This window comes from Brachycentrus maculatus, unplaced genomic scaffold, assembly GCF_059751285.1.
Source record: "Brachycentrus maculatus isolate JH-2025_06_01 unplaced genomic scaffold, ASM5975128v1 h1tg000147l, whole genome shotgun sequence".
NCBI lineage: Eukaryota > Metazoa > Arthropoda > Insecta > Trichoptera > Brachycentridae > Brachycentrus > Brachycentrus maculatus.
The window spans coordinates 1,072,224-1,099,442 of record NW_028280900.1 but is presented as its reverse complement, the minus strand read 5'-3'; the positions used below and the strand labels follow the sequence as shown (position 1 = coordinate 1,099,442).

General features: G+C 33.3%; 4 protein-coding genes across 7 annotated transcripts; 3 read left to right on the top strand and 1 right to left on the bottom strand.

The window, feature by feature from the left end:
* Positions 1-18: 18 nt before the first annotated feature.
* LOC148308807 (uncharacterized) lies at positions 19-17,133 on the top strand. The gene is made up of 4 exons (XM_088261001.1): positions 19-2,280; positions 3,680-4,087; positions 12,334-13,224; positions 15,574-17,133. Exons 1-4 carry the CDS (start codon positions 1,480-1,482, stop codon positions 16,012-16,014), a joined length of 2,541 nt encoding a protein of 846 aa, XP_088117127.1. The 5' UTR covers positions 19-1,479; the 3' UTR covers positions 16,015-17,133.
* Positions 5,110-12,473, bottom strand: LOC148308808 (uncharacterized). Its single transcript, XM_088261047.1, has 3 exons — positions 12,336-12,473; positions 6,274-7,314; positions 5,110-5,580 (listed from the first exon to the last, which is right to left on the bottom strand). Exons 2-3 carry the CDS (start codon positions 7,057-7,059, stop codon positions 5,155-5,157), a joined length of 1,212 nt encoding a protein of 403 aa, XP_088117173.1. The 5' UTR covers positions 7,060-7,314; positions 12,336-12,473; the 3' UTR covers positions 5,110-5,154.
* Positions 17,134-22,162: 5,029 nt separating the features above from the next.
* On the top strand, positions 22,163-24,909 carry LOC148308806 (uncharacterized). Of its 3 annotated transcripts, none has more exons than XM_088261023.1 (2): positions 22,163-22,976; positions 23,529-24,909. In XM_088261023.1, exons 1-2 carry the CDS (start codon positions 22,191-22,193, stop codon positions 23,967-23,969), a joined length of 1,227 nt encoding a protein of 408 aa, XP_088117149.1. In that variant the 5' UTR covers positions 22,163-22,190; the 3' UTR covers positions 23,970-24,909. The 3 variants fall into 3 exon arrangements, with proteins under 3 accessions (XP_088117149.1, XP_088117151.1, XP_088117150.1); XM_088261025.1 differs by having other exon boundaries at positions 23,621-24,893; XM_088261024.1 differs by having other exon boundaries at positions 23,618-24,893.
* A 329-nt stretch (positions 24,910-25,238) lies between these two features.
* On the top strand, positions 25,239-27,219 carry LOC148308805 (UPF0729 protein AAEL015238). Of its 2 annotated transcripts, none has more exons than XM_088261022.1 (2): positions 25,239-25,418; positions 25,948-27,219. In XM_088261022.1, the coding sequence occupies exon 2, from the start codon at positions 25,959-25,961 to the stop codon at positions 26,190-26,192; it is 234 nt and encodes a 77-aa protein (XP_088117148.1). In that variant the 5' UTR covers positions 25,239-25,418; positions 25,948-25,958; the 3' UTR covers positions 26,193-27,219. The 2 variants fall into 2 exon arrangements, with proteins under 2 accessions (XP_088117148.1, XP_088117147.1); XM_088261021.1 differs by having other exon boundaries at positions 25,253-25,414.

Genomic DNA, 27,219 nt, shown 5'->3' with positions numbered 1-27,219 from the left:
CTGTATATAAATTATTATGTAGTCTATGGTCGCGACCGGCTGCCGACTAGTGTGTGAGTAAAGCTAGCCTAAATAATTTTACGGTATACCGTAAAGACATAATTTCCAACCAGAATAATAAATGGATTGAAATAATTCAGTTAGATTTTTATTGTTACGAGAATATCGATGGGAAATATTATGTAGTTACATACATACATTACATACTAACATAGAGCAGTGAACTGTAGTAAAACACCTTGACGACATTTAAGGGCAATGACAAGGATTGAAACAGCGCACTTTGGGGGCCAAATTCACTATACTAGCTTAAAAGTCAAATAATTAATGTCTTCAACTAGTTTATTTTTGTGCTTTACTAATAATATGTAGAGATGGATGGTGTATACAAATGGTGATACTGTGTCGCGAAGGCGGAACACTCCGACGTCATATGTTGACTCATATGCTTCAATCGTATTGTAATCGTTCCATAAGCAGGACTGCCTGTGCAAAAGTAGTGAGAACTCAATATTCAAAGACGCAAACTAAAATATAACCTAACAATAAAGATTTACAGCATTTTGAGTGTGTCCAAATACTTGTTCAAAATTGGTAAATTTACACGTGTGGAAAGTGATCACTTAAACCAGCCTGTAGCGGTGGCGGCCAGCCCCGTAAATGCCCAGACTTCCATATTCTTCTTCATCTTTGATGAGATGTTAAAAAAATAATATAAAAACAAAGAGTCAAATGTGTGAAACAAATGGGAGTTCAATATTCAAGGGCCGATTATTCATCCTATGAATGACCCAATTCTGCCTGAGAGGTACTTCAAAACACAGAATTGGGAATTAAAAATTCAAATCTAACAGGTGCTCAATATTTACGGCCCGAACATTCACCCTTTTAATAACTCAACTCTGCCCAAAAAACACTTCAAAACACAGAAGTAGAAAAAAAAAGCTTACTCAATTCAACCATAGATGCTGCCGAGAACTCACATATGAAAGAACGTGTCAATTAAAGGAAGAGCTTAAAAAATTTGAGTGGTGTGGTTATAAAACATTTAGTATTTAAAGTAATCAAACCAGCCTCAGGTCGTAAGCCATGTGAATACCACAGACTTCTACGAGTATATTCCTCTTCATCTATGTTGAGATGTCAACATAATCGAGAGTTAAGAATTAAAAACTAGGGAGTTTATTATTGTCAAACCGAATATTCCACCCTGAATAACTCAACTCTGGCTAGAATAGAAAAGTCTAGCAGTATCTATTCATCATATTGGATGTTGGCCATTTTTTGACCAACGCTTAAAAAGGAATGCCATTCTGTGCGCCTAAAAAGATAAACAATTAATCAGTCTAACCAAGATAACCAGATAATCAGTCACGTGATAAAACTGATAGTAAAAGTGATAAAACATATAATATAAAAATAAACTTCTATTTTAGTTTAGTAATTGAAAATATTTACTGAGGTTAAGTTGTAATAAAAATGGCTACCCAAACCGATAACGACCCGATCTCTGATTCGACTCATACGAGTTTAATGTTTAAACATATACTCAATAGAATTGCTTGTGAACATAATATGAATAGCTATGACGTTATAACTAGCAACGAAGAATTCACAGGAAACAATTATTGGGGAGAGATATCGCGAGTGAAATTAATATCAAGTGACAAAAAGAATACAGTCAATTTGCTGGTGAAAAAAGCCTTTTCGAATCCAGAATCTTCAAAGTTACCGATCGAAAAACTCTACAAAACTGAACTATTTGCGTATACCTCTATAATGCCGGAATTCAAACGTCTCGAAGAAACTTACAGCATCCCAAAAGACGATAGGTTACTTTTCGCCAAATGCTACAATGAAATGGTCGACAGAAGTCATGAGACGGTCATTATGGACGACCTCTCTTTCGATGGCTTTGCAGTGCGTGACAAGATGACTCCATTCGACCAGAAACACGCGTATTTAGCAGTTAAATATTTGGCTCGACTACACGCTTATTCGTTTGTGTTAAAAGAGAAAAAGCCGGACATATTCTCGTACTTGATCAAAAGAATCGACCACAAATTTACAATGGGAGAATTTGTAGTGCCAATTTTTGAAAAAATATCCGTGAAGGCACTCGAATGCATCAAACCCCCTGAATACGCTCTCAAAATGGAATCTCATTTCAATAAAATTAATGAAACCTTCATGGATGCTTCAAATGCCAGTTTAACTGAACCGTATAATGTGATATGTCACTCTGATTCGTGGAGCAGTAATATACTCTTCAAGTATGAGGTAAATATCTTTACAATATTATGAGTAATCCATATCCAAATCATTGTTCACAAATCTGGGAACAAAGTCAATCAAATTCACACACTTGCACCAGCCTATGACAGGGTGTAAGCCCTAAGTAAATACCCTAATTTCCATATTTTTCTTCATCTATTTTATTTTTATTTTTATTTGTTCGGGAATTGTACAGCTTTACATTTAAAAAAGTATAATATATAATAAACAATAGTTACATTAACAATAATAAACATTACATTGCATTAACAAAAATAGTTACATTAATAAAAATAAAGCCAATTAAACAATTCCACATTTACGTTATAATAACTATTAAAAACATTAAGAGATAAAAAATTATTAAAAATTAGATTTGTTGAGATATCAATATAAATGTGTTTACTTTATCAAGTATCAAGGAACATATAAACAAAAAATATTTTCACAATCTCAAAAATATGGAATAACGATGTATTTTTTTATCTTTGACTTATTTTTCTCTATCTCTATCCTTCACTGCTGGATATAGGCCTCTTCCCTTTCTTTCCATTTCCTCTGGTCAGTTGCTGCTTGCAGCCAGTTTCTACCCCCCACAGCTACCATATCGTCGGACCATCTCTTTTGGGGTCTTCCGACACCTCTTTTGTTTTCCCAAGGTCCCAATTGTAATTTTTTCAAATCATGTGTATGAAAAAAAAAAAACTAACCATCACGCCGCGTCCTTGCAAACATTCTTCGCCTCTTCCACGTTCATGCATCTCCTCATACATACCCGCCGATTGTTACGACTCCTAACCTGACCACTTTCAAGTATTCGGTATACCTGATCGTGCCATGTTATTCTCGGTCTTCCCCTGCTTCTTTTCCCGCTAACATTCGCCTCGTAAATTTGTTTTACCGTTCTTTCTTCACTCATTCGTTCTACATGTCCAAACCATCTCAACACACCTTTCTTAATTTTATCGATAATGCTTACCTCAGCTTTGCATTCCTTCCTTATTTCACTATTCGTACATCTATCATACATCGTTTTGTCGCACATTCTTCTGAGAGATCGCATTTCAACTGCATTCAGTTTACTTTCATCCTTCTTTTGCCAACTCCATGTTTCACTTCCATGCATCAGAGTTGGAACCAGGACTCCGTTGTGCACTGCCAGTTTAGCTTCCGCTGATAGGTTTTTATTTGCTATAACTGATTTCAGTGCACCATTCACTTTGTTCCCAGCATTCACTCTCCTTTCTAAGTCTTTATCAATCTTTCCATCCCTAGAAAACATACTACCCAAATACACGAAATCATCTACCTGTTCCAAAATCTCTCCGTTTACCAATATTTCACATTCAGATCTATTTCATGTGTGTGATGAATTATTTTTTTATTTTTATATTATCCTTTACAGGGTAGTGAAGCTGTTGACGTGCTGTTCATTGACTGGCAGGCAACAAGATTCGCTTCCCCTGCCACCGACTTGCTATACTTAATCTGCCTGTCTTCAGACCAGCAACTCTTGGAAGGACATTTTGAACAATTACTAGAGACCTATTACCAGACATTAGAACAAACAGCCAAGAAAATGGATTGTGACGTATCCAAGTACTACCCCATGGAAGTGTTCAGGAAAAATGTCAAAGATTTAGTGCCTTTCGGACTGATGATGGTATGCTGCGGTCTGCCGATGGTTTTGGTAGACGCCGGAACTGCTCAAACGTTTGACAGTCACATGGATGAAAGCAAGAAAGGAGAAACTTCAGTGGTCATAAATGACGCCTTGTCAAAACGGATCAACGACGTTGTGGATTATTTTATTAGGAATGATTTCATTTAAATATTTGTTTTTTTTTTTTTTAAATAAACTATTTCACACTCCAAATGATGATTCTAAATGTACGTACCTACTTGCATATTTTTTTAAATATATTTTTATAACAATTTGTTACTGTATTATAAAAATACTGTATTATAAAAATCATGGTGCATAGGGTACTACATCGGATTAACGCAAAACTTAATTGTTAACTATGTGGAAGTAAGGGGACCAGTCCTGCGCTTCAAGACTGAAGTAATATTAGAGTGAAAAATCTCATTTTTTTCAAATGCCCATTAATTTGAACCTGGGATAGCAACCTTTATAATTCTACCTTTACCTATAATCCTTATTTTTTTTGTTTAAAATATAAAGTCTTTGTGTCGTATCAAATAGCCCACCATTCATTTCCCACACGTTTTGAGTGTGTCCAACTTCTAAATCTTAATGTCAAATACTTGAAAGCGGCCGGGTCAGGAGTCGTAATTATATTAGTCGAAGAATATTAACAAAGACAGAGTGGTGTGGCGTTCTATTCTCTCTGCCTACCCCTGGAGGGAAACGGCGTGATGGTTAGTTTGTTAGTTTTCCTAGTCTGGGAAATTAAGGTAGTGTGGTTGTCAATCATGGGTACAAATTGGTGAATGTTGCACGTGTGTAAAGTGATCACTTAACCAGCCTATGATAGGTCATAATCATTAATTTATTACAAATTATTTACACCTATTACTTTCCTGGCCAATATGAGGTGAACAAATATCGTTGTCAACTAAAAACATGGATGGCTAAAACAACCCACAGATGGCTCCCGTGAACTCAAACATAAATTGCCTTGAGATTTATGATTTATGTGTGGGTTCCAAATTTTTTAGTGTGGTTGTCAATCATGGGTAGATTGGTGAATGTTACACGTGTGTAAAGTGATCACTTAACCAACCTTTGACAGGACATAAGCCCTGTAAATATCCAGATTTCTTTATTATTTTTTATCTGTGTTGAGGTGTCAAAAAAAATGTATCCAACCATTTTACATCTCCTGTATAATTGAAAGTGAAAATCATGGAAGACATCTAATATAAATCATGTTTAGAAAAATAATTAATTATATCATTCATTCGCTTTAAAATAATGGAATTCATAATTGGCTTATAGCTTCCGTCTTCAATTTCTTTATCGGTATCTTCTATTGGCCTAGCTTCCCCAGGGTCCAACAGAATAAATGGAATCGCACAAAATGATAAAATTAGCCCAAATATCATCGAATTCCCGAACTGTTCCCGGAAAATCTCTTTGGGATAGCACTTTGCAGGATCTTCACCCATCTTGGTAATAGTGGTCGCCAGAGTCGAGTAATATGTTTCCAATAACTTGTCTAGGTGTTCTTCAATTACGTCGATATCCACGGAAGTGAACATACAGTAAATGAGGTCCGTTACTGGAGAAGCCAATCTAGCAATTTGCCAATCGATCAATTTTAAATCAGTGATTTTATCCCCCTACAACATAGACAGAAAGCCAATGTAATGCACTAATATAAGAAAATCAATTAAACAATTAAGATTGAAATTAGGTGTAAATAACAGAACCATTGAACAGGTGATGGATTTTAAATATCTTGGAGTTGACGTTAGTAGTAACGGTGATCTCTATGGTGAGACTGTAAAACAAATCCACAAGGCTGCAGCTATATCCGGATGCCTCAGAAATTCAGTGTGGAGGAACAAACACATGAGAATGGAAAGTAAAATCAAGATTTGCAAAACTTGGGTTCGACCACAAGCCACTTATGGAATTGAGACGAGAGCAGATACTTCTAGAACATAATCTCGACATCAAATCTCTGAGACGAAAACTCTTCGATCTGTAACCGGAAACACGTTGCGAGACCGCGTAAGAAACACTGATATCCGGAGCATGTGTAAGACGGAAGATATCGGGAGGTGGGGATAACAACGAAGGGGATACTGGAAAAAGCATGTAAAAAGAATGTCAAAAGATAGACTTCCACGTATCGCCCTTCAAGGAAACCCTGAAGGACGTAGACCCCCGGCAGACCTGCAAAAAGTGGAGAGATAGCTAGCAGTCAACATCCCAAGAGCGACACGCGGCGGCACAGAGAGATCCTGAGGATCTATAAAAGGAAGAAGAAGAAGAAGAATTAAAAAAAAAATTAAGAAAATTATACTAACCTCATATTTAAATAGAATATTGTTATTCCAACCATCTCCGTGACATATAACGTTATATGGAGCTGTTAAACTTGAATCCAAAATATTAAGTGTTAAGTCGCCACTTAAATGAGCAAACGCTCTCACTTTGGATTTATTATGTTGACATTCTATAAACTCTGAATAGAATTCAATCAGTTTCGGAAATTGCGTCGGATAATCGCCATAGTTGTTCGTCTTTGGTATAATCGAAGAAAGCTCTTCAAAAAGTCTGGGATCCTTTTCTCGCAACACAAACGAACAGGCGTGCAGTCTAGCAAAAGTTTTAAAAACCCGTCCGGCTGTGTCGAAATCGAAAGATACCTTTTTGTCCAGTATTTTATAACCGTCAGTAGACAAATCATTCATAACGATCAATTCTTCCGGTTCTTCCGGATTGGCTTTGTAAAATTTAGCCGAAGAAAATCTTTCTTCAAGGGGAATTCTGTGTGTTTCTTGCAGTTTGTAGAACGCTGGTAAAATGTGGCTGTAAATGTGAATTTCAGTCTTGTAAAAAGCGCCTATCGGAGAAGCATCCCTTGCAGCTCTGTTCGTCGGAGCAAATTTTAATATCAGATCGAGAGACTTTTCAAGGGTTTTATGGACTAATTTTACACGCTTTATGTCTCCGTTATAATTATCACCGGTAAACTTATCACTTTTCACGATAATAGTGTAGTTCTTATAATCAGATTCCTTCGCAATTTCTTCAAGGATGCGATTCGTTTTTTTGTTTATGATATTCGAAGATTTTTCATCTGTCTCCATTATCGAAGTTTGGTTACGTACTTCCGTTAGCCCAGCACTAAATGTGTAAATGAATCTAAATTATGCTAAACTAATCAAACAGAATGGCTTTGTCAGATTATTCTTATCTTTATTTTGTTATCTTTTTTTAAAAATAATTTAAATATTTTTCTTGAATCCTTAACCCGAATTATTAATAAAATTTCAATAGGAATTAAACAAATTTTCACACGTTTGAAGTTCAAATTAATGCTCTTGTTTTCCTTTGTTCAGGTACTGCAAAAAATTAAAGTAAATATAAATGTTTATATATACATATATATTTAAATATATAAATATATATATATATATATATATATATATATATATATATATATATATATATATATATATATATATATATATATATATATATATATGTAATAAAATACCTAGGTACCTACCTATACATTTTATTAAGTACTTACAAATAGTACCTACATAAAACAGTTCTACCACCAGATGTCGCATGCGTCGCACAGAATTAAACAAAAGAGATCCGATAGAAAAATATTGTTAACTGTCAGAATCAGATAGATATAAAAATTATTGTAAAGATTAATTAAGAATAAACTTTTATTGTCGTTTCTTTAATTACAAAGCAACACATTGTTTATTTTATTATTATACACCCACTTTGCATATTATTTACACCCAATTTATAAAGAAAAATATTACCACGTTATATATATATACATATATATATATATATAATATATATATATATATATATATATATATATATATATATATATATATATATACATATATATATATATATATATATATATATATATATATATATATATATATATATATATATTATATATATATATATATATATATATATATATATATATATATATATATATATATATATATATATATATATATACATACATATATATACATACATATATATATATATATATATATATATATATATAGTACAGTAGTAGTAAATAATAGTATCGAATACAAAATGCTTGATATAGTCATTCAGATAACGTCAATGTAGTGTAAATACAAAATAGTGATACCAAATATGTTTGCTTGGGTATTTTGGGCACACTGTGTTTTGTGGTTTGTGAAAAATTATTTATTTATTTATCTTTATTCCAAACCTTGAGGTCAAGTGTACAAGCCTCCAAGGTTCGTATGACATATCGAAACATTACATAAAATACAATGAAAGAATAAATAATAATAATAATATGATATAAATAATTAAAAATACAACAGTATACTTCATCTTACTGGCTCCATCCCAACCTATCGTCTTTGTAGACTGTTGGAGTCAGCTCTCCTCGTCCTCAGGTTGTAGGTCCTTCTATCAAATACAACGTCACCTAGGCCATGCCTTAGAATCATGTTATCTTTTAATTTTTTTTTTGTTTTCCTCTAGATACTTTTCGATGAAGGTCCATGGCGATCCCCTGGTTTACAATATGTTCAGGTTCTCTACGTCCTATGTGAAAGATATAAGTTTTTTTTTTTTTTTTCATTGTATGTTATAAGATGTGTATACCATTTGAATCTTAGAGGCTTGCACACATCACCTCAAGGTATGGAATAAAGATAAAGTTATTAAATAAATAAATAAATAACTACAAATTAAATATTCGTCTTTAATTTCACACGAGAAATCATGAACAAAACGTTTTACGCTTTATTTTCTAGCTTGGGCCACACTAAATTTATAAATACTAAACCTTTACATTCGGATATTGTCACCACTATATACCATTTTCCCCCATTTCAGATTCACTGGTCCATATAGGAGTGACGTGTATAAATTCTATTATCTTGGTCAAATATAATAAATGGCATATGTACATTATAAATTTACTATTATGCTGTAACTGGGGTAATTAAATACACTCTAGAGATAATGAGACACACGTAATAAGTATTATACTTGTATACATTGAAAACATTGGTAATTATTTTGTGAACTGTGCTTAAAATTATGGAAAACACAGTTAAACCATTCAATTATGTACTTAATTAATTTAAAGACATATGGCAGGCATGGCGAAGCTATTGTCCGCGTGCCATTGGTGGCACGCTAGACCGTTTTGCATGGCATGCGAAAGAGAAAAAAAGTTATTAACAAAAAAAAAATAAAAAAATTATGAAAAGGTTTAATAATATAAATAATAAAACCCTTATCCGCACCCCAATGGTGCATAGGGCACTATCATATAAACGCAGTGTTAACTTGATCGTTTACACATGAAGGAAGGGTGATCAGCCCTCCGCTTCAGGTACCAGTCCATGGTAATATTGAATAAATATTACAGTGAAAAAATCACTTATATATATTTTTTACCCCCCTTGGGAATCGAACCCGGGACCTCCAGAACGGTAGCCGAGCGTGCTGGCCATTACACTACGGAGGCGGACATTATGTACTTAATTAATTTAATGATATATAGCAGGCATGGCGAAGCTATTGTACGCGTGCCATAGGTGGCACGCTAGACCGTTTTGCATGGCATGCGAAAGAGAAAAAAAGTTACAACATTTTGAGTGTGTCCAAATACTTGTTCACAAAATCGGGATTATCTCCAATTACTAATTGATAATTAATTCGGACCTCGCATACTAATATAAGAGTTGCTGCTTAATAAAAAAGCTTCTTTACATCTCACCAATAGATGTCTCTAGTGAAGTTCTAGTGATTCAAGAACAAGGTTTCTAAATTGGTTCATATACTTATATAGAACTTCCAAGAATTTGAGTATTGTGGTAGTCAATAATGGGTAGAATTGGTGAATGTTACACGTATGTAAAGTGATCACTTAAACCAGCCTATGACGGTCGTCAGCCCCGTAAATGCCCAGACTTCCATATTCTTCTTCATCTTTGATGAGATGTCAAAAAATAATAGAAAAAAAGTTATTATCAAAAAAAATCAAAAAAGATTTTAGAAATAGTATAAGAAAATCAAAACATATTTCAATTTAAATAGTCATGTGTATTTTCTTCGTTCATCGATAGTTTCGCAAACGACGGGAACGAAGGATATGACGACATTTATGCATAAATAGATCACATAGGTAGTTTAATATTTCACGTACGTTTGTAAGTTTTTTTATTAGGCCTTATTATTGTTTTTGCCATTAATAAGTACTTAATTATTTAAAATCTGAGGTCACACAAACATTTGATACATTTTTATGTTCATGACATGTGGCCCGCGACTTTTTATTATATTGAAAAAAAGGCACTCAGGCTCAAAAAGGATATGGGATCGAAAGTAGAGCGGACACCGTGGTCACAAAAAAACGTGCTAAGAGTGTCAGAAATGGAGACTCTAAGAAGCATATCAGGCAAGACTACGAGACAGAATAAGTAACAACAGGATAAGGGAAATATGCGACATCAAAGATGTCGTTTGGTGGGGAAGGCAACGAAGTAGACAATGGTATGCTCATGTGAGGAGAATTGAACCATCCACACTCCCCCTCATTACACTGCCAACCCTAAGGCAGACCACCAAAGAGATGGATTGACAGCTGGGAATCAACATCGCAGGAGGCTAATCCTTCTTAAATAGGCCACAAGGCCTACACCAAGCAGAAAACAGTAATAATAAATAACTGGTCAAATTATAAAGCAGAAAAGAGTAATAATAAATAACTGGTCAAATTATAAGGCAAAATATATAAAAAATATGGATATTTTCTACCGTTTCTCATGTGTGTGATTATAATCTAAGATTCGAACCTCACATACAAATGAAAGAGTTTCTGCTCGATAGAAAGCTTCTTTCATCTCACCATAGATGTCTCTATTGAAATTCTAGTGAATTCAAGCACTTTGTTTCGAATTTGAACAATATATATATATATATATATATATATATATATATATATATATATATATATATATATATATATATATATATATATATATATATATATATAATTTATATATATATATATATATATATATATATATATATATATATATATAATATATATATATATATATATATATATATATATATATATATATATATATATATATATATATATATATATATATATATATATATAAGTTCCAAGAATTTGAGTAGTGTGGTTGTCAATCATGGGTACAAATTGGGGAATGTTACACGTGTAAAGTGATCACTTAAACCAGCCTATGACGGTCGTAAGCCCCGTAAACGCCTAGACTTCCATATTCTTCTTCATCTAAGTTGAGATGTCAAAAAAATAGAAGAAGAAGACTTTATTTTATTATTATGTCATACGATGTGTGTGTGTATACCGTACAGTACATATTATGTGTGTGAGTGTACGTACAGGATTATATCAATTCAAATATCAAAAGGCCAAGTCTGAATTGTTGCGCCTTAATAACGAGGCATTACACAATAAAACGGCCAACCTTGGGATTTGTCTCTCTGCTTACATAATAACTGACTAATCTAATTGTCCACCTCCATAGTGTAGTGGTTAGCACGCTAGGCTACCATGCTGGAGGTCCCGGGATCGATTCCCAAGAAGGTCTAAATGAATAATAGTCCGCCTCCGTGGTGTAATGGTCAGCGTGTTTAGCTACAGTGCCAAAGGTCCCGGGTTCGATTCCCAGGGGGGGATGAAAATAAATATTAGTGATTTTACACTGTAATATTTATTTAATATTACCCTGGACTGGTTCCTGAAGCGCAAGAGTGATCACCTTGCCTTCGTGTAAGTAATGATCAAGACAACACTGCGTCAATTCGATGCAGTGCCCTATGCACCATTGGGTGCGGATAAGGGTTATAAGTATAATAATAAGTAAGATTTTTCAGGAAAATGCACCTTCTCTAATAACTTTTAAGAAACGTCCGAGACACTAATATCTATCATTATAAAATCCTAACTGTCACGGTCAATCAAACCTCCTCCCTTAGTTTTTCTCTCTACCTCCTACCCTAAGCTCCATTTTTCCTTTGCCTTCCTTACTATCATCAATTTGTATTTTTTTAAATGTTCAAGTACTATCTACCCTCTGATTGCGAACAGCTAGCTGAACGCTGAGTGCACTGTCAGTTTTAACTTTCGCTTAAAAGTTTATTTTGACATAATTTTTTTATACACAATACGTAATTGTTTGTGAGTGTGTATGTAGGTACCTACATGTTTGTATATGGGCGCTTGTTCGTAAAATGTTACGTTCACTAACACCAATCTATGTTTAGCTATGGACCACTTGTGTATGTATGTATTTTAATATCATTATGTCTAAATTCTATTCCATACCATCGCCAGCGCCAGTCATCTGTTCAGTACTGCCACGGACTGTTGTAATTTATTTATTTTAACACCACGTTACGATCCACACGTACACATGATGGATACGCAAAACGAGACCGTTGAAATTCCCGGTGAATATTTCAACACAGTGATCGGTGAAGTGATTCGTCAGGCGAATATTAAAGATTATACTATCAACGTCACCGCCGCATCCGGAAAAGGGGAAAACTATATCGGACTTCTCTTTCGAATAAAGGTTACAGGAGTCAAAGAAAACGGCGAGGAAGCGCAACTCGCGATGGTAATGAAGATCCCTCCGCAGTCTAAAATACTGAGGGAGAAATTTCCCGTTGGAATCATTTACAAAAGAGAAGTCTACATTTATAATAACATACTCCCGAAGTTATGCAATTTACAAAACGAATTCCACATCCCGGAAGCTGATAAATTTAAGTACGTAAAGTGTTACAGAGCTGAATCTGAAGAATTTAAAGAATTTCTTCTCCTCGACGATCTCTGCCATAAAGGCTTTAAAATGGCCAACAGAAGATCCTCTTTAGGATACGAGCACTTGAAACTCGTTCTCAAAAGCCTGGCTCGTCTGCACAGTTTGTCTTTCGTTTTGAAAAAAGTGAACCCGGAATTATTTCTGGAATTAGCGAGTAATGTGGGAAGCATCGAGGACTTCACTCCGGAGTTCACGTACTTCATAGAGCTCTGTAAAAATAGAGGAATCGAGGCGTTGGATGACCCGATAATGATTGAAAAAGCTTCCGCGTTTTGTACGGATATATTTGGGACAATAGATGGCTTCATAAACCCGAAGCATATTGATCCATACTCAGTCCTGTGTCATGGAGATTGTTGGAATAATAATTTTATGTTCAAATTTGAGGTAATTATAAAATATAATCCTTATTTTTTGTAACTACAGACAGTTGGTAGAATTCCATATTGAATTGTTGGGTAATATATCCAAAATTAAACACGGTTATTGGATTGATTCTACTTTTATTTACATATATGATATATGACGCGTTTCGTCTTATTAAGACATTATCAAACACTCTCAAATGAGTGTTTGATAATGTCTTAATAAGACGAAACGTGAACGAAAAAATTAACCGTGTTTAATTTTGGATATATTACCCAAGAATTCAATATAATCCTTATTTTTTTCAATCAAAACGTGGATTTCTGCATGAAAGATCAAATTTACATACATTTGTGTATTAAAAAAAATATTATTGGCGTTTTCCCGCCTCCGTAGAGTAGGTAGCGGTTAGAGTGTTTGGCTTCCGGACGGTAAATTCCGGATCAAAATAAATACTTGTGTTTTTCTCTCTCTAAAATAAAATTAATATCATCTTGGATTGGTTCCTTGCCTCAAGTAATTAACGACCGAGACAATTTTATACTGAAATAAAAATATATAAGTATAAGCAATGCTTTATACAGTAAACCCCTTTATAATGTTGAGAAAGATACTGCGTTATCGGAGGGAGCGTTATAAGGAGTCAATCTTTTAAAATGTATATTTACATTTTAACCAGCGGAAATGACAGAAATGAGTCATTATTAAATTAAAATACAATTTAAACACATTTTCCCTCTATAACGTTCTCTCCGATAACGTGGTACTTATCTCAACGTTATAAAAGGGGTTTACTGTATATCCGTTAAAATCTGATTGTAATTAGATTTCATGTTGATCCAAAGATAATAATCTATCAATAAATAAAAAATCCGCAGCGTTTGTAAAACTTATCTTGTTATCTCTCTTCCATTCCTTTATTATAATTTGTTAAATTATTCCCTTAATAAAACGACCCAATATCTTCATCATAATGCAAAAAATATCTCACTCTTCATTCTTTGAGGGATTTGCAATCTACATTCGTCTGAGGGATCGCATTTCAACGGCGTTCACTCTGCTTTCATCCTTCCTTTGCCAATTCCATTTTTCTCTTTCATACATCAGTGTCGGTACCAGCTCTTAGTTTGGCTTCCATGGACATATTTCTATTAGCAATCACTCTCTTCAAATCGTATGTAAAGTATAATATTTTACGAGTACAATGCATGTTTGCCTTTTCCGTTTAACGGATGCCAGCAATTTTTATTTTGCTTTTGTAATCAAAACAAACTCGTTTGTCTGCAAGACTGTTATGAATTTTTCAATGTTTATTAATGACAGTTGTTTTGAAATATTCTGAAAACTGCTGCTATGCAAACAGCATCAAATATCGGTGGAAAGGTTAAGTTTTATCGACTCGTAGAATAAATTAATAAATTGTTTACAGTCATCCACGGATTGATTGAGTTTTCATCCTCGCCTGGTCAAGGTTGGCTGGTTGGTCCACTGCTCATTAATGAAACATACATTCTATCAAGTAGCAACCTGCCAGTTCCTTTAATGGAACAACAACATCTCAAGGCTGGAGATTATGTTTAGTTACGCGAGATTTTTAACAATCTCACTAGCTGATTGCTGACTAGAGGAAATCCTGACCAAAAAGAAGACGTCGTTTGAATGAAATATAAACAGAAAATGAGTCTCAAGATTTTTATTGAGATCTAAGCAGTTTTTTTTTGGCACAGCGCACAAAATTCAGTGATATATTCTCTCAACATAGATTAAGAATTTTTCTTTTTATGTTTTACTTTGTAAATACCACTATTTCTTAAAGTGTATTATGACGCGTGTTCCGATGAATTTCGCAACAATTTCAATTACCGCATAATTTATGGCGTTTGAAAATCATGCGTACCTAATGCATCGAAACACGTGTCATAATAGATTTTAAGAAAAAGTGTTTTTTACCGAGTAAAAATTAAATTAAAAATGGATTGATTTTACCACAAAGTGACTGATAAAAATAATAGATGAAGCAGTCTATTGAGCAGTCTATATGGAAGTCTGGGTATTTACAGGACTCACGACCTATAATCGGCTGTTTTTCGCTATGTTGGAAAAATCTCTTTTATAGAATTTATCTGATGTTATGTGTATTCGTCGGCGCTAGATTTTTTTCGGTAATGATTTAAAAACATGACCAATCACTTCATCTGTTCGTGTCATATCAGTTCCCCCTGACGTCGACTATCACTTGAGAGTAATTGTCCTTGTCTTGGGCAGCTCTAAACAGTGCCTCGACGGTCCTGATCCCCGTCCAATCTCGTATATTCCATAGCCAGGAGATCTGTCTTCTGCCCACACACAAATACATAATTATTTTTTTAGGAAGAAGAACCTGTGGATGTAATGCTTTTGGACTGGCAGATCACCAGAAACTGTTCCCCGGTAACAGATATCGCCTACCTCTTCTTTAGCAGTACAGACTACGACCTGAGGAAGGAACATTTCCAAAGCCTGATGGACTTTTACCACGAGAACCTAGCCAGAAGTCTCAGCTACATGGACTGCGATATTGAAGACCACTATCCGAAGGTTGTGTTTGAAGATCACTTAAGGAAAATATTGCCGTACGGATTACTGATGTCTTTCATGCTGCTTCCGGCTGTGCTGGGAGAAGTTGAAGATGTAATAGACATGGATGCGATGTTACTAAAAGAGAAAATTGACCAAAGCGACTTGAAGTTTGAAAATAAGCATTCTTCCAACCGCTACCAAACCCGAATGAGAGGTGTAGTTCAGACTTTTATCGACATGGATTTAATATGATATTATTAATATTTAAAGCATTTACTTGGTTAGTCATTTTTATTTTTTTATTTTTGATTACAAAAATATTAGTGATGTTAGTATTAAACCACTTACCGAGATTTTAGTCTCCAGTTTCGAGACGTACCCGTCTCTTCGTCAGGACAATCACTACATCTTTTTCCAACCCTTATATGCACCCAATGGTGCATAGGGCACTGCATCATATCGACACAGTGTTATCTAGAGTATTAATTGCTCGAAGGCAAGGTGATCAGCGTTGCGCTTCAGGTACCAGTCCAAGGTGATATTAAATAAATATGAATGCAAAAACCACCCATATTTCTTTTGACCCCCCTGGAAATCGAACCCGGGACTTCCAGCACGGTAGATAGATGCGCTAACCGCTACACCAGCATGCAAACAATACTACAAATTATTACTTTACCACTATTTACACATTTACAACTACACATTAGTGCACATCAGATTTCGGCTTTTATTGCATGGTGTTCAATGTTTAAAGTACCTACATATTAATATTACGTTGGTCAAAAACGCACGTGATTAACATTTTGTGTAGTAATAAGTGTGTGTATAGTAGTGACATGTAGTATTGTTTGCATGCTGGTGTAGTGATTGTCCTGACGAAGAGACAGGTACGTCTCGAAACCGGTAGACAAAAATCTCTGTGAGTGGTTATATACTAACATTACTAAAATTTTTGTAAAAAAAAGGATATAATATCCGAAAGAAAATGGGAAAATCGGTATGAAGAAGAGTATTATTATTGTTATTTTTTAGCGTGTAGAGAACCCATGTTATAGGTGTCTCAACTTAAGATAAAACATCTATCGTTGTAATATGAATGTAGATGGAAGTCTGAGCATCTCAGGGCATACGACCTGGCATCACTTTATACACTTATGTAAAGTTCACCATTCTGCCACTTAAAAACGTTACAGAAATGTACAATAGTATATAAATTTGGAGGTGGGACAGTTCAAATTGGAGCCCGTCGCCGAAACAAATATTAAAGAGAAGTAGGTTTAGATATAATACTAATATGGTAACACGAGTCCATTGGTTTCAGTTATTGGTTGGTTAGCAATGAAAATCGTACACGTAACGTCAAAATAATATATATATATATATATATATATATATATATATATATATATATATATATATATATATATATATATATATATATATATATATATATATATCATGATAATTCACAAAGTTAATGCTTTCAATATTTAAAAAAAACGTTCACCACCAAATCTGACTGTGTTAGTACTGTGTTCAGGTCAACTCTGATGGCGTTATATCTATCTATCTTGTTTTTATTTTACCTGTATCAGTATTCTTACGATTTGTATATTTTTTCTAATTATATTTTTTTTAATGATATCCTACATTTTTTTTATTATTTTTTAATTGCTATAAGACACTTTTTTTATCATTTGGTGATTTTTTAAAGATATATATATATAATATATATATAATATATATATATATATATATATATATATATATATATATATATATATATATATATATATATATATATATATATATATATATATATATATATATATATATATATATATATATATATATATATATATATATATATATATATAATATATATATATATATATATATATATATATATATATATATATATATATATATATATATATATATATATATATATATATATATATATATATATATATATATATATATTTATATATATATATATATATGTATATATATATATATATATATATATATATATATATATATATATATATATATATATAAATATATATATTTAAAATACAACTAACTCTTGACAAGTTTATCAAGATAATATATAATTTATTATTAGATTAAAACCAATATTTTTAGCTTTTCCACTTTTTTATTTGACCAGCGACCGGGTTTCGTCGTTACCGACATCATCAGACTGGTCTGGTGATGTCGGTAACGACGAAACCCGGTCGCTGGTCAAATAAAAAAGTGGAAAAGCTAAAAATATTGGTTTTAATCTAATAATAAATTAAAAATGCAATTCCATCACGAAGTGTCAGTGGATAATATAAATCTATTAAAAAGATAATATATTTTATTCTTCAATATGTATTTGGTTAGTAGTAGTAATTTTTGATAAATATAAATTTTAAAGTACAATTTTTACATCCCTCTACTTTCGGACATTTAACTTTCGCACACATTTTCTAGAAACAAAATCATACGGTCTGATCAAAATCAGTGAAACAATACCATAGTTTATCATTTTGATGAATTATATAAATATAGATTGTGATTACGTAAGCGCAAACCTCGTTTTGAAAATTAAAATAGAAAAAATATCCGTCAAAAAAAGGTGCCAGAAAAAAGCTCGGCTTAGGCCTAAAGCAGCTTGTGCACTACACGGAATATTACCGTCCGGCAGTCCGGTTTTGAAAAATAAAAGAGACTACGTGTTCACGCACCGATCGAGCACACCGATCCGAAAAAAAGAAAAACAAAAGCACAAGCTAATCCAAGACAATCATCCGTTTTATATGCTAACTGAAGTGCCTGACGGTAAAATTCCGTGTAGTGCACAAATGCCCTAAGACAAATTCTTAAAGATAAATATGGTGGAACCTATCTCCAATTTTACGCAGTATTATATGGAATGTATCTATTTTATTTAATGAATGGTCATAAGAAATATTGGGTGTAAAAGTTTTTCTCTAATAGTTACCGCCTTCTATATTATTTTTTTACAATTATTAGCACAATATATTCCATACAATCATAAAATGTAGTAAACCCTTATCGCGGTTTACCATTCCTAATGAGAAGGCTTAATTTTTAATGCTCTCATCAACAAAAACTTAAAAATGAGTATGTAATTGTTATGAAGATCATTTAAGTCAGATATTCATATTTACCTTTGTTTTCGCTGATTGCGGTGATTTTGCATTTTCAGTATAACAGTTTTGTTATCTTCTTAACGCATATTTGCTATCTTGGAGAATTATGTATTTATTCATAAAACAACGCGTAATCGCCGAAGGCCTCGGCCCACAGAAACTAAGACAACTTGATTTCCTAAAATTACAAGCATTGTACGTATCAATGAAAATAGCATGAGTGAAAATTCTAGACAAACACACTCGCTATCTCGTAAAAGGAACGAGCTTACACTTGATCTATCTATCTGATACGTTTGCAGCAAACCCCCTACAACGTTGACATAGATACCTACTCCTTTATCTTAGGGAATTTTATAAGGGGTTATTGATTTAAAATTATAAATTTATTTTAATATACTGACAAACATTTCCATTACGTTGACCTGTTGTAGTTATATGTACTTGTACGTACTTGTGCGTACCTTCCTGAATCTGATATATGTTATTCCGTGTCATTGTTGCATAATTCTGTTTTTTTTATGGTTCAGGCAGAGATCACTCTACATATGGTTGGAATGCCTTATTTAAAAAATTAAAAAAATGATTTAAAATTTATTTTAACATATTAACTAGCTGAAATGACTGTAATGAATCATTTGAAATTGAAACACAATTTAAAAACGTTAACTTCCCTAAAACGTCCCCTCCTATAAAACAATCTCATTGCGTTATAGGTGGGTTTACTGTATATGTATGTATATGTTTATATATATATATATATATATATATATATATATATATATATATATATATATATATATATATATATATATATATATATATATATATATATATCCTTGGGGGTACAATTTAGTCTATTACCGTTATTCTTCATTTCCTACATACTATTCCCCCTCCAATTCCTTTCCCATAAAGCAGTAATGTACTTCATCCAGAACTTCTTGCGATCCATGAAATAAATTCCAAGTAATTGTTGTTGGCATAATGATGTAACGAATCTTAAATTCTAAAAATTCTTGTACATCATGAATCCATTTAAGATAATTATTGAACAATTACCTCAAAAGTATTAGGGTGTACTAAAAAAAATATTTTTAGCTAGTGTAATGTCCATAGCTTTGCGTTATACTTCTATCTAACCCTTACCCGCAACCAATGGTGCATAGGGCACCACATCATATAGAAGTAGTGTTCTCTTGATCGTTAAATACACGAAGGAAAGGTGATCAGCCCTCCGCTTCAGATACTAGTCCAGGAGTCATATTAAATAAATGTTATACTGAAAAATCACGAATTTTTATTTATCCTTCTTGGGAATCCAACCCAGGACCTCCAGCACGGTAGCCTAGCGCACTAACTACTACACTATGGAGGCGGAAAAATTTGTGTTATACTTAGTATGTTTACTATAGTATAACATGACAGTCACACGCAATCACACTGTAATAATGGTACAGATAACATTCAGCATTCATTAGATCAAGGTTGTCCAATTTTTCTATGCATCTGCGTAATTTCATTTTAATGAATGGATGCTACGTAAAATTAGCTGGGGTACATTCTACTTGTACATGTACCCGAATATAAAAAGTTATCGACAGAAGTTACCAATCACACACTTGTGGGTCGCGGTCACGAAAATAGAGTGTTTAAACTGGATGAACGTATGTAGAATACAGGAGTTAGGAAGTTAGGATCGACCTAACCTATTTTATTATTATTCATTTTAATTTTACACTGGGGTACTTCTAGAAAATTTGGCGATGGACTTACAATTTTGTATTTATTTAGATTGGCAGTGACAGGTATATTGAAAGCTTTTAAATGTAAATTCACAGTAAAATCGGGATACAATTTTATATTGTTTCACATTTTCAATAAATTCCGCAACTTAGTTAAAAAAAAATTTGCTTAGCAAGAGCAGATCTGTCAGGAAGCCTAGATGCTTCTGTATCAGATCTGGGCATGCGGTGGGACAGCTTTCAATATATTATTAATTTAAATAGACTTTTTGTTACAAATTTCTAATTTTGCCATTGTAATACTCGTTTCCAAATTGATTTATTTGGCATTTAGTCATTTGATTAGCGTGAGTTGGCACTGGTTGGATTTTTCCTTCGTGGAAGTCTGTATCGTAACTTTAAATATTATTTTTACAGAAATTTTGTGTTCTTCTGCCACCGTAATGTAATGGTTACCATATTTAGTTACCGTGCTGGATGTCCCGATTGCGAATGGATTTTTGTCAGGATGTTGGTTTATTAGCCAATAAATTAATATAAAAAATCACAAGACTACCGATAACATTCTTTTTGAAATCTCTAGAGAACTAAGGGAGATATTAAGGTTTAAACTTTAGATATTTGAATAAATCGAAAAACGTGCGTTCGCATACGTCATCAAATTTCCGTCATCGAACGTTTTATGTCGTCATATGGTTTATTGTCTGTGGTTTATAGAGCTGTAAAAGTAGTAGTGTGGATTGTTTGTTTACCACTACACTACCATTTGTGTTATACAAATATGAGGGAAGGGGGGGTGGGAGGGTAGACCATAGACAACAACAAATAGAGCCGCCAATAATTTAGCAATGTTACCTATATTAAAATAACTCCATCGTTTCTGCGACGTGATTACCAACTTATTAACTTACGAAAACGTGATTACCAACTTACCAACTTACGTGACGTGATTACCAACTAACCAACTTACGCGACGTGATTACCAACTTACCAACTTACGAAAACAACGTATTTACGAAGGCGAATTTTCCACAAGAAAATTATGAATGATAATATTGATTATATCGGCGGTTATAAACACAAAACGAGTCAAATACAATCCTTTATAGTTTGAGTATGTTAAATTAGATATTCATCGTGTCTGATAATGATCCATTCAAAAGTTGCCGTGTGAAATTAGTCAACAGGTATGTAAACTGGTCGCAAGTTTTGTGCATCTGGTTCTTGGGATTAAAACAACTTATGACGTCACGATTTGTTCGTGTTCTCGGCTTTTCATAATAATTTATATCTTAGTGATTTCTTCACAGGTATCAACAAGAATAATACCGGTTGTCTTGTGATTTTTTTTATCTATCTAATAATTAAAAAACCGCTTCTAGTTGACTACTTCATTTGGAAGCCCTGAATCTTCAATGATTGCCAGTGGAGGGAGGTAGATCAAAGCCAGCTAGTCGCGGTTTCAAGTGATAAGTTCTGTTGACGGTCGACAGTATTATATCATAGAGTCATAACAATGGGGACTTTAGAGGAGATCGTTCCCGAATTTTCTGACGTCATTAGCGACGTAATAAAACGACAAAACATCAAGAATTTCACAACGGCTGTAAAATCTGCATTGGGCAAAGGAGAAAATTATCTCAGTCTCATTTATAAAATCAAAGTTACCGGTTTTAATGAAAAGGGAGAGATAACCAACCTTAATTTCGTTTTGAAAGCTCCTTTATCGTCCGAAATATTCAGAGAAACCTTCAACTTGGCTCGATTCTATACGAGAGAAGCCTTTGTTTACAATGTGATCCTTCCCGAATTGTGTTCTCTGCAAGAGAAATACAACGTTCCCGAATCGGAGAAGTTCCAGTATATAAAGTGCTACAGAGCTGATTCAGAAACCTACAAGGAAATATTGCTTCTGGAAGATATGCAGGACAAGGGATTCGCCATGACCAATAGAAGACAACCTTTGGGATTCAAACATTTACGACTAATACTAAAGCGTTTGGCAAGTTTTCACGCCTTGTCGTATGTTCTGAAGAAGACCAATCCCGAGAGATTTTTAGAGTTGGCCGAAAATACAGGAGGGTTTGGTGACTACCCTGGGAAATATGAAGAGTATTGCCAATTCGGGATAGATAGAGCCATCGCCGCATTGGACGATCCTCTTTTGAGAGATCGCCTTAAAGCATTTGGGGTTAATTTTGGTGAAAAATTAAAATACTACCTTAACCCGAATTCCGTCGGATCTAATTCTGTGTTTTGCCATGGTGACTGTTGGAATAATAACATGTTGTTCAAATCCGAGGTAAATAATTTTTATTTAACCTTTTGTTGTATTTTTGCTAAATATATAATATTGCTTGTACTTTTAAAGTAAATTGTACTTTTAAAGTAATTTTTTACCCTTATCTCTTCCCTATGGAGGATTTTTAATAAATATCAGAAGGAAAAATTACTCAGCTTTGTATTGACGCCCCTGCAAATCGGTTTAAAAAATTACCTTGGTATTCGAGATTTTTATAGGATTTTTTAACAAAGACGAATCATCTTTTGTATGAATGTAATATACAAGTTCGGGTATTTACTGGGCTTACGACCTGGCGCTAGTTGCCTCAAGTGCTCACTTTATACAGTGTATAACGTTCACCATTCTCCCGATTATTGAACATCCACATGGCATCAATTTTCGAAATTTGTTTATATGCAGTATTAACCGATGGAACTCTGAAAGAGACTCTTATTAAAGTCCATAGGAAAATCCCATCGATGACATGAAACAGATCAATATCCAAAGCGAAGTGATAATTAGATATGTATGGTAAAAATCTTCATTATATTTTTTTACTGTATTTTACAGGATGGAGAGCCTATTGAAGTAACGTTACTGGATTGGCAGCTATTCCGAAACTGTTCGCCGATAACGGACATTGCGTATCTCTTTTTTAGCAGCACGGACTACGAACTGCGGAAGGAGCATTTTAAGGAGCTGATGGATTACTACCACGACAATTTGGCCAAGAGTTTGAGTTACATGGACTGCGACATCGACGACCACTTTCCCAAGCCTGTTTTCGAGGACCACTTGAAGAGCTTGTTGGCGTACGGACTGCTGACGGCGCTCATGCTGCTTCCCGCGGTTCTCGGCGAGTCGGAAGACGTGCCGGATTTTGATATCCTGCTGTCGAAGGAGACTCTCGAACAAGACGATTGGAAGTTTACAAACAAGGAGGCGTCTTCCCGCTACGAAATTCGCATGACAGGAATTATAAAGACATTCGTGGACATGGACATGATATAATACAATCAAAATTTCCAAAAATTTTAGTAGTGTGGTAGTGTGGTAGTCGTAGGTAGGGTAGGTTTGACAGGGACAGCCCCGGTTTTTAGATGAAATCCCGGTGTCCCGGCCGGCTTACTTCACGTCCCGGTAAAAATTAAATTTGATCATAGATTACAAAAAAGCCCAAAAATAATTAACTGTGAAGAATTATTTAGGATAATAACTTTTTCATTTATTTCACTGTACTGTACGCTGGGGGCACTCCGGTGTCCCGGTTGAACATTTTAAAAATCTGACAAGCCTAGTCATGGGTAAATGTTACACGTATGTTACACTGATCAATTAACCAGCCCATGGCAACTCATAAGCCCTTTAAATACCCAGACCTCCCTACTCGTCTTTATTTTTGTTTAGATATGAAAATGTAATAGAATTAAATTAATTTTACGCAAATTCATGCAACGATGTATGCGTATGAATGTACATACAAAAATAAAACAGTATTTGTATGAATATTTTAATATTATAAATAATTGATGAGACATAATATCTAGGTAATATTATATTGATAGGTGTATTGCAAAATGCATCATTTTAAGATTTGAAGTTTTATAAAACTGTAAAAAAATAAATTGCATTTTTTTTATATTGTATGCATAATAAGTGATTTCCATGTTAGCGTACGCAAGGTGCATTGCGAAGATATCACAAATGAATCACAAGTTACCAGATGATTTACCAGACAATTCGTTATCAGGAAAAAAGCTATTGACAATAAATAAAACTAAATCGACTACCTAATGTTTCTTCCATTTTACTTAATATTCGCAATATACCACACTACAATGTAATGAAAATCCAATACATCAATCTCCCAACTGTCCCCACCCGGTTTCTTTTTATCACAAATATAAAAATTTGCAGAAAAGTTCCAATGAATCCAACAAATTGTGATAATGTGAAACCTTAAAATAAGATCAAAACGACTTTATTACCTTTTGACCATTCCAATTTTTTCTGACCTTGCCGAAACCTGCAAGCTATTAAAATTAAAAATTTTGGAAATCTTTAATCTCCTATGTTTTCATTTGTTTAAAAAAAATACAATAATAAGCGGGACACATATTTTTGTGAGTTTACAAGTCTATCTAAAATAAAATATATTTAAAAAGCTAGAGAAATGATACAAGCATTTGCAGTACAATTTGTACCTTACAATGAGTTGAAAATCTCCGATTGAGCATTTTCGTATATCACGATAGGTACCTACCATTGTGTATTTTTCATATGGCCACACTGTATTGAACAACCAAAACTGAGTATTCAAAAAAAAAACATTCTACAACAACAGAAAAGTCTAATAAGTGTCAAAATAAAAATAAAATAATCACACAAAATTGAAAGTGAAAATTTGAAACACGAAAATCTGTAATTTCAATCATAACGAAAAGTTAAATTATTAAGTAGGTAACTATGCTATATTGTGTATTTTAAACAAGTGTCACTACATGTTTCAAGAAATTATCAATCGTAATACAATTGATTTCGTTTCTAATGTGATATTCGCGACTTTTTGTGGCAATATCGTAAAAAATCCCAACATCGATCGATCAAAATTTATATATGAGTATTTATTTACATTGAACATTCCGTTTGTCGCATTAATTGTTTTATTTTTTGGATTCCTTTTAGTGAAGGTCTAAAATTTTTACATGCAATGTCAAACTATTATTGCATGATTATTTAAATTTATTTAAATATTTTAATTGATCAGCAATACCAATAATATATTCACTAACGAAATTGGATAGGTTATATGACTAGCAAAAAAATATTAAACTGAACCGTGGCGCCTTTTTTTGTAAATTTGTGGTGTTGTCAAGGTACCTCAATAAAACCATAGTGATGCGAGATTCAATCTGCAGATTTTTGGTATAGGTTGTGTCGATTAAATGGGTGGAAATCTAAAACATTGTTTTTTATTGCTTGTTTACAGGTCTATGCAAAATGGTTTGTGTTCCGTGTATCTTCATCCCTGTCCTACTATTCCTGTGGCATAGATTTATTCAACCTTACGTGTTGAGGTTCTGGAATCCATGGGCGAGCAAAGATGGCCAGGATAAGGAAACGGAATTTCCTTTCACATGCAAAGGGGGCGTCTGTCCTTACCCCAACAAATCGAAAACGGGAAAACAATCTGATGAAAGTAATGATTCCAAAGCTAAACAAAAAGTTCAATAAATTAATTTAAATTAACTTATATATTGATTTGAAAAAAATTATCATTCCTGTTTCACAATAAACTAAAAATATATATGTGTATATATTTATATAAAATTTAAATAAATTTATATTAATGACTTAATCAAGCAAAATATATAATGTTTTAGTTTTTCTTTTAAATCCATAAAACCTTACCTTTTTTCATTTTGCTGCTTGTAAAGTTACGTTTTGGAAATATAAAAATATAAATCATTTGTGAAAATTATTACTTAAGCAAATCGGGAAGATTTTTTTCTCTACAAATTTAATTTCAATATCAAACTCAATAAAAATTTTATATCTCATAGCAAATTGTTTGTCTTATTACAACGTTTTAGCGTAATTTTTTTTTTAATGTATTTTATTTAAACAGTGTCATTTTAATTTTTTGGTGTAGTTTCTATGGGTTTTCTAGACAGGTCGCAGGTTTCTAACCTTTTTTGGTCTAGCGCCTTCCTGACAAAAGCCCCCCTTTCTCATTGGGGGGGAACGAAATTGTCAGAATCTCCTCCCGTAGGGAGGGAGAGGATTGAAAATACATACGATGCATGGGCATGGCCCAGTCTCTTCTGTCTCCTAGGGCCTCTTATACCCCTAAAAGACCACTCCATTGCACACTGGTGGGCAGTATCGCATCGTTGGGAACCTAAGATCTAGGTATTATTTTGTAGTATTATAAAAACTTTTAAATATATTTGTTACATTACATTATTGTATTTTTCTTTTTTAATTTTTTATTCTCATTATTATGAACATACCTGTATTAAAATTATTAATCGTTCCACCGCACCAATTCCATGCTTTATTTTCAAACATAAGGCTTTGAACCAGGACTCCGTTGTATACTACCAGTTTAGCTTTCGCTAATAGGTTTCTCTCTCTCTAAGATCCAGTATCCCAAATAAAAAACAGATTATGTCAGGCATGCATTTGTTTTACTATTTGTTGATATTTTTATAAAAATTAGTGTGATATTAAATTAAATATAAATATATTTTTACTGTGA

Bases quoted from the DNA above. Each gene is read 5' to 3' on its own strand.
- LOC148308807 (XM_088261001.1), top strand. From the start codon at position 1,480: ATGGCTACCCAAACCGATAACGACCCGATCTCTGATTCGACTCATACG. The intron at 2,281-3,679 runs GTAAATATCTTT...TATCCTTTACAG, and splicing joins ATATACTCTTCAAGTATGAG to GGTAGTGAAGCTGTTGACGT. The intron at 13,225-15,573 runs GTAATTATAAAA...TTATTTTTTTAG, and splicing joins ATTTTATGTTCAAATTTGAG to GAAGAAGAACCTGTGGATGT.
- LOC148308808 (XM_088261047.1), bottom strand. From the start codon at position 7,059: ATGGAGACAGATGAAAAATCTTCGAATATCATAAACAAAAAAACGAAT. The intron at 5,581-6,273 runs GTTAGTATAATT...TCTATGTTGTAG, and splicing joins ATATTCTATTTAAATATGAG to GGGGATAAAATCACTGATTT.
- LOC148308806 (XM_088261023.1), top strand. From the start codon at position 22,191: ATGGGGACTTTAGAGGAGATCGTTCCCGAATTTTCTGACGTCATTAGC. The intron at 22,977-23,528 runs GTAAATAATTTT...TGTATTTTACAG, and splicing joins ACATGTTGTTCAAATCCGAG to GATGGAGAGCCTATTGAAGT.
- LOC148308805 (XM_088261022.1), top strand. From the start codon at position 25,959: ATGGTTTGTGTTCCGTGTATCTTCATCCCTGTCCTACTATTCCTGTGG.